Source organism: Chiloscyllium plagiosum, unplaced genomic scaffold (genome assembly GCF_037043375.1).
Source record: "Chiloscyllium plagiosum isolate Xiang-an unplaced genomic scaffold, Cpla_swu_hap1 HiC_scaffold_20, whole genome shotgun sequence".
Lineage (NCBI taxonomy): Eukaryota > Metazoa > Chordata > Chondrichthyes > Orectolobiformes > Hemiscylliidae > Chiloscyllium > Chiloscyllium plagiosum.
The window spans coordinates 31,896,280-31,908,131 of record NW_028270158.1 but is presented as its reverse complement, the minus strand read 5'-3'; the positions used below and the strand labels follow the sequence as shown (position 1 = coordinate 31,908,131).

The 11,852-nt window shown below is 46.0% G+C and overlaps 1 protein-coding gene across 1 annotated transcript; it reads right to left on the bottom strand.

The window, feature by feature from the left end:
- Positions 1 to 9,129: 9,129 nt before the first annotated feature.
- On the bottom strand, positions 9,130 to 9,786 carry LOC148146593 (general transcription factor II-I repeat domain-containing protein 2A-like). Its single transcript, XM_087998064.1, has one exon. It carries the CDS (start codon positions 9,784 to 9,786, stop codon positions 9,130 to 9,132), a length of 657 nt encoding a protein of 218 aa, XP_087854190.1.
- Between the last annotated feature and the right edge of the window lie 2,066 nt (positions 9,787 to 11,852).

The following is an 11,852-nucleotide window of genomic DNA, read 5'->3' as shown; positions in this document are numbered from 1 at the left end:
AATGCAACAGAAAACTCTCCATTTTCCGAAACCTGTTGGACTATAACCTGGTGCTGTGTGATTTTTAACCTTGTATACCCCAGTCCAACACCAGCAGCTCTAAATCATGACTCCGTTTTCCTGGCTGCATTCCATCCTAGCAACACTCAAGAAGCCCAGCAACATCCAGGAAAATTCAGTACGCGTGATCACTACCTCATCCACCATTTTAAACATCCGTCCCTCCACCACTGGCACACAGTTACAACAGTGTGTACCACAACACACTGAGCAAATTCGAGGCTTGTTTGACAGCACCTTCTCAACCCATGACCTCTACCACCTAAATGAATAATGGCAGAAAATGTGTGAGGACCCCATTGCTTTCAAGTTCCCTTTAAGTTACATTCCAACTTGTCTTGGAAAAATATTACCATTCCTTCATTGTCACTTTTCCAGAATCCTTGAAGTCTGTCCCCAAAGCAACACATTGCTGCAGTTACTACAGTGGTTCAGGAAGGTGACTCATCATCACTTTCTCAAGGACTATTAAGGACGAGTAATAATAAGAGCTGGCCCCACCAGAAATCTTGTAAATGCAGCTAAAAGAGAAACGACCCAGACCTCCTAACCTGACTATTTATATGAGAGGAATGAAATGTGGATTGAATGCTGTTAGATCCCCTGGGATTGAGCAGTGGACACCAAATTTGAATCGACAAAGCATTGGCAAAGGTGGCACAGTGGCTCAGTGGTTAGCACTGCTGCCTCACAGCGCCAGGGACCTGGGTTTGATTCCAGTCTCGGACGACTGTCTGTGTGAAGTTTGCATTTTCTCCACATGTCTGTGTGGGTGTGCTCCAGTTTCGTCTCACAATCCAAAGATGTGCAGGTAGGTGAATTGGCCAGGCTAAATTGCCCATAATGTTCAGGGATGTGTAGGCTAGGTGCATTAGTTAGGGGTAAATATAGGGGAATGGGTTTGGATGGAATACTCTTTGGAGGGGCCATGTGGACGTGTTGGGCCGAAGGGCCTGTTTCCACACTGTAGGCATTCGTCTTCTTCTATCTTTGCTCCAATTGTCTTTAACTTTAACTACATGGAAATTACTGTATCAATCTTTTGATAATGAACTCTGCATCTTTGTAAGCACTTAACCCTAACCCATCCTCCATTTAACAGTGCAGAAAGCAATTTCTTGTCATCTAAAGTATTACTCACATGCTGGGACCATGGGCATCACTGAGAGCATTGCACTGTCAGCAAAGTCCCATTAATGTCACTTTGGATTTGCTGAACAGATTGACAATCTCTTCAGGATGCACATGCAACGTTTGAAAATGAAATCAATATTTGATTATTGTGTGGCCCCTGTGAGACTATTGACTCCATTTAGGGATGCCGGCTTCTGAAATGGCTTCTATTTCAAGCTTTAAAGTCAGAATGTAGATTTCAGAATCTGGGATCAGGCCCGTGGTACTTCTGCAGTTACATCCAGTTCCTTGCATCAGAGTAGGCTCATCAATCCAGTTTCATGGTTACATCGGATGATTCAAATCCACTGATTACCCCTAGATTGGCATTAACTTTATTATGCTGGCACTTATCAGTATCCTAGAATTCCACACAAAAGCCTAATATGAAAGATACCCTGTGCCAATGTAGTTAACTTTTAACTGGCTCTGGAATCGCTGAGCAAGCCACCCAATTGTTTTCAATACAGAAGGTCGCTCACCACCATCTTCTCTACGGCAATTATAGATGGACAGTGAATCGTGGCCTTACTGGAGATATGCACATCTTCTGATCAATGCAAAAGTTGCATTGTTTTTATTGCTGCCCCTGATTAGCAAAGAGTCAATCTGGTAGTTCAATGCACACACAGTAAGTCACAATGAAGTATGATATCCAGCTGAAGCTAGGCTAAAGCTGAGGGGATAATTGGAGCAGGGTACAGAGAGGGTAGAAATAGGGGTAATGGCAGTGTGTCACAATTACAAAGATAGATCCCATTACAAAAATGGACATAGGAATATATATTGCAATAGTTGACAGGGAGAGGATAGAGATATTTTATAATATGTAATAGATTACCACACTTGATCCACACCTACACTTTTCTCCCAGATCCCAAGTTATTTTGTGTCTTTTGCACCAATAATAAATGAGGCATGAATGCTACATTGAAATGAAGTCCGCTTGCTGTACATTCATTGCTGCAAAATAAGTGTAAACCTGCTTTAATATAAATAATGCACTAACAATGGTTCACAGGAACACGTGGGAAAAGAATCTGCTCACAAAATGAAATATAAACACAAAGTTACCTCACTTCCCATTGCTGTAGACTAGACATGACCAAGTGATTCCGTTAGCTAGAATCACCCAATGAATCTATTGGCCTGAAACTTTTCACTGAATTGATTGACAGAAAGTTAGGAGGATTACTTGAATTTGAATCCTAAAACTTCCTGGGATGCGTTGAACGTCTGTTTCCTCACCCACGTTAATTCCTTGTTCTTGTGAATTAAATTCAGTAACACTGACTTCAGCTACAATATACTGCACTGAAAACAAAAAATACTGCAGCAGGTCAGGCAGCAACAATAGAGAGAGAGCAAACTATCCTGTTGCAAGGAGGCAACTTCACCATCTCCGAGGTTAAGGAGGTGGTGGGCAGGCGCCTCCTCATCACCGACGTCATGTACAGGAATGCTCCCCAGAGACTGATTAATGTGTACGTCCCAGTGGGTAAGAGCGAACGGTTGGCCGTCCTGCAGCAGCTTCCACTGTTGCTGGCTACGTCCAGGCCGGTCATTCTGGCCGGAGACTTCAACCGTATCATTGATGCAGATGGACGATCCGGCTGGGGGGGGACAGTAAACTGGACACCACGTCCAGAGCCCTGATGGACACGGTAAAAGATGCCAAGCTGCATGACGTCTTCAACACCCCTGCAGACGGAGCGCAGCCTAGATACACCTGGTCACGGGCAGACGGGTCTATCCACTCAAGGATAGATTACCTGTTTGTGTCCCGAACACTCTCAGTCAGATCCACCGACGTCAAGCCGGTGTTCTTCTCTGACCACTGCCTCCTGCTGGCCAACTGTCACCTACAGGACGAGGAGCAGGCTGGTAAGGGAACGTGGAAGCTGAACACAAAGCTGTTGACCCTGGAAAACATTGAGGAGCTCAAGAGAGACTACGCAGGTTGGAGAACCGTGAAGCCCCTCTTTGAGTCCCCAGCGGACTAGTGGGAAACAGTAAAAGGGAACATCAAGAGGTTCTTCATCCTCAAAGGTGTTCAGGAGGTGAGAGAGAGGCGGGGAAAATTGTCCCAGCTCCAGGAAAGTATGCAGAACCTGCTCCTGCTGCAGACGATGGGGGTCGATGTCACGGAGGACCTCAAGGAGGTGAAGGGCCAGCAAGCCTCGCTCTTTGCTTCGGAGGCCTCCAAGATAATCTTCCGGTCCAGGGTCCGCTCGGTGGAGCAGGACGAGACGTGCTCACGTTTCTTCTTCCAGAAGGTGCACAAAGAGAGCTCCGTGCTCAGCAGCCTGAAGGAAGAAGATGGCTCGATAACGTCATCTCAGGCTGACGTCATGAGGATCAGCAAATCCTTCTATGTCAGTCTGTATGACGCGAAGCCAACCGACAGCGCGGCCTCCAAGTCGTTCCTGTCCTCTATCACGGAGGTCTTAGACGACAGAACACGGGAGAGGCTGGACCAGCCGTTATCTCTGGACGAGCTGACCAAGGCCCTCGAGTCCTTCGAAAAGAATAAAACTCCCGGAAGCGACATCTTACCGGTCGAGCTCTATTCCGCTCTGTGGGACTTGATTGGCCAGGACCTGCTGGAGGTGTATGTCAGTATGCTTCGGGGCAGGTACCATGAGTGAATCCATGAGGAAAAGCATCATCACCCTGATCTACAAGCGGAAGGGGGAGAGGGAGGAACTCAGAAATCGGAGACCAATCTCACTGTTTAATGCGGATTACAAAATTCTGTCAAAGGTAATCGCCAACTGGGTCAGGTCTGCTCTGGTGTTGGTGATTCACCTTGACCAAACCTGTGCTATACCGGGCAGCAAGATCGCTGAGAGTCTTGCACTCCTCAGGGATACGATCGCCTACGTGCAGGACAGAGGATTGGACACCCGCCTGATCAGCCTGGATCAGGAGAAAGCCTTTGACAGGATATCACACAGGTATATGAGAGATATTCTGTCCAAAATGGGCTCTGGGGAGGGAATCTGCAATTGGATCAGACTGCTCTACACCAACATTGTCAGTGCAGTCTCAATCAACGGGTGGGAATCAGATAGCTTCCCAGTCAGATGTGGAGTCAGGCAGGGCTGCCCTCTCTCTCCTGCCTTGTTTGTGTGCTGCATAGAGCCATTTGCCGAGTCCATCAGGAAGGATGCGAGCCTGAGAGGGGTGACTATTCCTGGCAGCGGGGGCCTGCAGGTTAAGGCCTCCCTGTACATGGATGACGTTGCCATTTTCTGCTCGGATCCGCTGTCCATGCACAGACTCATGTGCATTTGTGACCAGTTCGAACGGGCCTCAGGAGCCAAGGTAAACTGAGGCAAGAGCGAGGCCATGCTCTTCGGGAACTGGGCTGACCAATCCTCGATCCCCTTCGCCACCAGGACCGACCACCTGAAGGTGCTGGGTATTTGGTTCAGAGGGGCTGGGGCGTGCACCAAGTCTTGGGAGGAGCGTATCAGCAAAGTGAGGCAGAAACTGGGCAGATGGAAGCTACGGTCGCACTCCATCGCGGGTAAAAACCTGGTCATCAGGAGTGAGGCACTGTCATTGCTGTTATACGTGGCACAGGTCTGGCCTATTCCCAGAACCTGTACCGCTGCAGTCACCCGGGCCATCTTCCAGTGTATATGGAGATCAAAGATGGACCGGGTCCGAAGGGACTCGCTGTACAAAGATCTGGGCAATGGGGGAAAAAACACACCCAATGCCACCCTCACCCTGATGGCCACCTTTGTGTGTGGCTGCATCAAGCTGTGCGTGGATCCCTGGTACGCAAACACCAAGTGTCACTACGTACTGAGGTTCTCCGTGTCCCCGGTGTTGCAAAGGATGGGCCTGGCCTCGCTGCCGCGGAACGCACCGAGTAGTTGGACCTTCCATATCACCTGCCCTTCGTGGAGAAATTTATGAAGAAAATCACCTTTACCACAAGTCCATCAGGAAGTGGTCAGCACGTAGTGTCCTTGAGACCCTTCGGGAAAAGGAGAGGGCGGATCCTATCGAGCGGTCCCCTGAGCAGACTGTCAAAGCCATTTGGCAGAATGCCTCATCGCCAGAACTTTCCAACAAGCACCAAGATATGGGTTGGCTGGTGGTGAGAAGGGCTCTGCCTGTGAGATCCTTTATGCACGCCTGGACTCTCAGCCGCACCGCACGCTGCCCTCGAAGCGGCTGTGGGGGGGACGAGACTGTCACACACCTCCTTCTGGAATGTGCCTATGCAGAAGAAGTCTGGAGAGGATGCAGTGGTGTTTGTCGAGGTTCGTCCCGAGCAGCGCCGTGACGCGGAACTCCGTGCTCTACGGCCTGTTCCCCGGGACGCACACCGAGACGAACATCAACTGTGCCTGGAGGATCATCAACTCGGTGAAGGACGCTCTCTGGGCGGTCCGAAACCTGTTGATCTTCCAGCTGAAGGAGTTGACCCCGACTGAGTGTTGCAGACTGGCACATTCCAAGGTCCAGGACTACGTGTTGAGGGACGTGCTGAAGCTTGGGGCAGCTGCCGCCAAGGCGCGGTGGGGAAAGACCACCGTGTAACTTCTGCCTGCCTAAGCACAGGGGGCTGACGCAGTAAGGGGGCTCCGCTGACCCCCGTGCTAAATATGTGGATAGTAATCTTCCAGACCTGTATATATGAATGATTTCTCTGTCTCTGTATGCAAAGAAATGGAATGTTTACGGATGTATGGCATGACCAATTGTACAGGGATTTTCTACTTTGTCAGCTTCACTCGCAATCTCACTCACTCCTGACAGGGACTCGTAACATGTTCAAATGTGAAATGGATTTATTTCAGTGGACATGGGAATGAACGCCATGTCTGGGACATCTCAGATCAGGCAGGGAGGGGGGGGGTTTCCAGCCAAAATACTGCTCATTCAGAGGGAGAGAAATGAACAGCACAAGTTCATGCTGGGGAACCTGTTTATGGAGTGGACATTTTGTGTAAGAAGTGTAAATAACAAAACCTTAAACAGTTTTCATCTGGTTCACTAGTGCCCTTTAGGGAAGGAAAGTGCCATCCTTACCTACATGTGACTCCAGACCCACAGCAATGTGGTTGACTTTTAACTGTGCAAGATGGGCAATAAATGCTGGCCAAGCCAATGGTGGCCTCACCCCATGAATGATTTTATCAAAAAATAGTCTCAGATCGTTTAATCAATCCCTCAAATCCTTCGCAATGACAATAAGTGACCTTTCTTCGGGTTTCGCTTTTTTACCGGTTCACTGGCCATATGGATGCTTTTCATGGTGGTGGAAATGTTGAACAAAGCTCTTACACAATGGTGTCTTTTTCACTGAGTCACTCCACACACAGCCATCAGTGATATGGGGAAAAAGTAAGCGTTTCTACTGTACAGTCATAATTTGGAGATGCCGGTGTTGGACTGGGATGTACAAAGTTAAAATCACACAACACCAGGTTATAGTCCAACAGGTTTAATTGAAAGCACAGTCTACTGTACAGTGTTAGTATAGGAGGAAAAAATATACAGGAGAATCATAGAGTAGCCTGACATCTGGGGAAAAAAACTTTGCCCTCACTCTGTGTCTACCTTTCACAAACATGTCTATCCATAATTATATAGGTAGGAAAGACCTTGAGAAGATAAAGTTGGGTCCTCACAGTGAGGACACTCTTTTCCTGTGTGTAACACCACAACGTTGCATGTTACAGACTTAAGGATGAGCAAATAACCAATAATTGAGCATCCATGAGGCTCTGTACAGGATCACCAGCAGCAGAATTATATACCACCACTATCTGTAACATCAACTCCAGTGGATCCCTCCACTATTAGGCCAAAAAAGCAAACCAGCTTCAGTGTGAAAGGTCAAAGGTGTATCAAAGCAGCATCAGCTGCACCTTACAGTGAGCTACAAACCATAAAGCTCAATGTTAAAGACAGCAGGGTGCAGACAGAGCTGAGCAATGCAATAACTGATCAGAGTTCAGCTCCCAGTCCTGCCAGCACCCAATCAAGAATGGTGATGGATAACAGGAGGAGGAGATTTTATGACGACTCCCTGCACAGCAACTAATACTAAAAAACAATCTGAAGTGTTTGTATCATTAGGAAGTATTCAACAGTAATCAGAAACTATGAGATGCCACGGCATAATGTCCTATTCTGGCTGCAGTGTGTGAGCTCAATACAAACAGAAATCAACCTCTGAATCTTGCCACTTTCTTCCACTTAGCTCCAGTTTCATTGAGGATTCAACCAACAGAGTCTTATAGAGCACATTGAACTCATGCTATGAAGTTCTTTCAAATGCAAACAGAATAGATTTTGCTTCATGGTTAGTCAGAGTGGGTTTTCCACAGCCTGTGGATCACCGCTAAGGTTTAACAGGCCTATGGCACCCTGAGACTCATCAGTATACTTACTGCAGAGTCACAAAACACCTCAAACCCCCCAGAAGCCTCAATTGTCCTTGGGATTGATATGAAGCTGTGTTACTGGGTTGGATCAGAGAAATAATTAAATATCACGCTCCTGTAACTTGGGTTTATGCTCAGCAAACATTAATGATCGGAAAAATAGGAGCAGGCTATTCTACCCACCAAGTCAGCTCTCCCATCCAATACGACCATGGTGGACTATCCACTTCAATATCTTTTTCCACATTATTTCCATATCCCTAATCTCTTACCATTTGAGAAAATATTGCATTCATTTCTGGTCTCCTTCCTATTGGAAGGATGTTGTGAAACTTGAAAGGGTTCATAAAAGATTTACAAGGATGTTGCCAAGGTTGGAGGGTTTGAGCTGTAGGGAGAGGCTGAATAGGCTGGGGCTGTTTTCTCTGGAGTGTCGGAGGCTGAGGGGTGACCTTACAGAGGTTTATAAAATCACGAGGGCCGTGGATTGGATAAATAGATAAGGTCTTTTCCCTGGGGTGGGGGAGCCGAGAACTAAACGGCATAGGTTTAGGGTGAGAGGGGAAAGATATAAAAGGGACCTAAGGGACAACTTTTTCCACACAGAGGGTGGCACGTGTATGGAATGAGCTGTCAGAGGAAGTGGTGGGGGCTGGTACAATTGCAACATTTCAAAGGCATCTGGATGGGTATATGAATAGGAAGGGTTTGGATCAGGCGTGGGCAATTAATTCTTCCAAGGGGCCACATGAGAAACCTGAGTTGGGTTGGAGGGCTGAACCAACAATAAGTTGAACATAATTCTGCTCAGTATATAGTTTTGCACTGAAACTTATAAACAAAAGAATAAGGATATTATGTTACAATAAAGATATGAAATTGTGAAGTAGGTCAAATATAGGAGAAATAAACTGTAAAAACAATAATTTCAGTATTTCATTTTATTTTTAACATGTTAATCTCACAAACCAATAATGAAAAATTGTTTCATTATTGTTCAGTATTACAAACAACAAACAACTCTATACAAAAAGTAATAAGTGCTTTTGATGTTTTTCAGTTCATTTTACTTGTTTAGTGAGAAAAATCCAGCCTGTTTTGGGCTTGAACAAGTGCACATAAATCTGGTTGAATGTCTGAGGTGGATTTGCGAAGGACAGCTGAGAGGTGACCATCAGTAATAGAGGGTCTGTATTTGGATTTGTTGAACTTTATCACTGAGAATGTCTGTTCGCATATATAGGTAGATCCAAAGAGGACTAGAATCTTCTGAACATGCCTCCTCATGCGTGGAAAGTTCTCCTCTTTGAGGGAAGAGTAAAAATCAAGCAGTGAGACTGACCTAAAGTACTCTGCCAGGTGTGTGTCAGACTGCAGGTCAATGAGTTCAAGCTGCACATCACTAGGTGCATTCTCCACATTGCATGTAAATGGGGAAAAAAATCATGTCCATTTCATTCTCAACCGTTTTAAAGTTTTGAAATCACCTTGAAAATTCACCATGCAGAGCTTCTAACATAGATGAGTACCTGTGGAGGTGATCAGCTGAAGGTGCGGCTTCCTTCAGTGTTGGCAAGTGGGTGAGAATGTTGTCCTCCATTTGGCTTGAGAGAAGCTGCAACTTTCTCATAAAAGCCTTCACCAAGTTGTACATTTCATGCACAAAAAGGCCCTTGCACTGCAGTTTCACATCTAGTTCATTCATAAGTGCAGTCACATCAACAGCAAAACCAAGGTCTGCAATCCAGTCTGCATCTGAAAGCTGTGGAATGCCATTCCCTTTCTCCACACAGAAATCTTCAACCTCTTCCCCCAGGTCCCATACACTTTTCAGCATTTTGCTCAGGCTGAGCCACGTGACCGCTGTGTGGTAGCCTATGTCACGATGTTCAGTCTCATTTTCCTCCAAAAGTGCAACAAACTGCCTAAGATTCAAAGCGCTTGCCCTGATGAGGTTAACTATTTTAGTTACAACATCAACCACATGGTTAATTTTTAACACTGACTTACACAACACTTCCTGATGTATAATACAATGCAAAAATACCAATTTCTGTTCAGGGTCAATTTCTGTCACTTTATCCTGCATTCTCTTTAAGAGTCCAACATTTTTTCCCATTAGATTTGGACAACCATCCATTGTCACACCCGCCAGCTTGTCCCATTTACCACCGTGAACAAATCATTACCAGTTGTTGCTCCTTTCATTGACTGCATGGCTGCCAGCTTCTCCGTGATTTTAAAGTCCGTAGTTATCCCACGTACGAAGATGAGTAGCTAGGCTGTGTCAAGTACCTCATCCAAAGCCAAGGAAAAAATGTCAAAGTTGACCGCTCTGTGCTGCAGCTGAAGCTCCAGATTTCTCGCGATGTCCCCAGTCCTTCTCATTCCAGTGCGTCGGGAGAGGGGCACATTCTCAAATGCCTCCTTTTTCCCTGGGCAGATTAGTTCTGCAGAGTCCAACAAGCGCTCCTTAATAAACTCTCCATCAGAAAACAGTTTACTGTTTCTGGCGATTTTGTGGGATATGACATAACTTGTCTTGACAGCTGCATCTCTGGGTATGTGAAGTTTAGTAAAAAGTCTTTGCTGGTTATGCAGCTTAGCGAGTAAAGCATCCGACTCCCTTGCCCGCTCTTGATCAGACAAGTTATTGTACTTCTCGGCGTGTTTGGTCACGTAGTGGCGATTCAAACTATAATTCTTGAACACAGCGACCTGTGCACCACAAACCAAGCACACGGCTTTACCTCTGATTTCTGTAAATAAATATCTAGCAGTCCATGTCTTGTTAAAAATGCGGCATTCAGTATCCACCTTCCTTTTTTTTTTGCATGAGCTGACATTTTGAGGGCTAGCCAGCAAGCATCATTTTTAGCTGATCACGCACGCACACACACATGCACATGTACGTCCTTACGTAAATAAAAAAAGCATCCTTTTCAAAACAAAAGCAACACAGTCGTATTGCGTGCATGGCATAAATACTTTTTCATTTATGCTCTAATTTAAGATTGACCTCATGCGGGCCAGACAGGAATGACCAAAGGGCCGGATATGGCCCGTGGGCCGTAAAATGCCCAGGTCTAATTTAGAGGGATATGGGCCAAATGCTGGCAAATGGAACTAGATTTGGTGAGGATATCTCGTCAGCATGGACGGGTTGGACTGAAGGATCTGTACATCTCTATGACTCCATGACTCTAAATACTCTACATGTCTGTTCCTCCCACCAAAGCAGATAACCTCACATCTTTCTGAAATATAGTCCACTACCACATCCTTGCCAACTCACTAAATTTGTCCAAATCCTCTTGAAAATGCTTTGCATCTCTCTCACAGCACATATTCCACCCTGGCTGTGTGTCATTTTTAAACTCAGAAATTTAGTGCCTGTGTACAATTTATATATGGATATTGTGAACCCAAGTACCTTGCAGTACCTGATTAGTCACAGCCTGCCAATGTGAGAATGACCCATGTATTCCGATTCTCTTTTTCTATCTGTTAGCTAATAATTAATCCATGCCAGTTCATTGCATCTTATGTCAAATGTTTTAATTTTGCTACCCAGCCTCTTATGCAAGACTTTATCAAAGCCTTCAGAAAACCCTTGTATACCACTTCCACCACATCGATCCCCTACAATTTGCCTACCGATGTAACTGGTCCACAATGGATACCATGTCCCTAGCCCTGCACACATCCCTGGGACATCTGGGCAACAAGGACACCTTAACCATTGACTACAGCTCTGCCTTCAACCCATAATCCCCTCAAGACTGATCTCAAAACTCTGTGACCTAGGTCTCGGTTCTGCCCCCTGCAAATGGATCTTCAGCTTCCTGGACAATGGACTGCAATCAGTGGAGACAGACAACTGCACTTCCTCCCTCAACACGGAGTCCCCAAGCTTTGCGTTTTCAGCCCCCTACTGTGCTCCCTGTACGCCCACAACTGTGTGGCCAAATTCTGAACAAACGCCATCAACAAGTTTGCTGACGACACCGCTCTGAGAGGACAGATATCAAACGGAATACAGAAAGGCGATAGAGAGCTTGGTGTCAAACAAAAGAAATGATCATTGGCTTCAGAAAGAAAGGAGGAGAATACACCCCAATATATATCAGCGGAGTGGACATTGAGAGGGTGGAGAGCATCAAGTTCCTGAGAGTGACATTAACAGACAACCTGTCCTAGATTTCC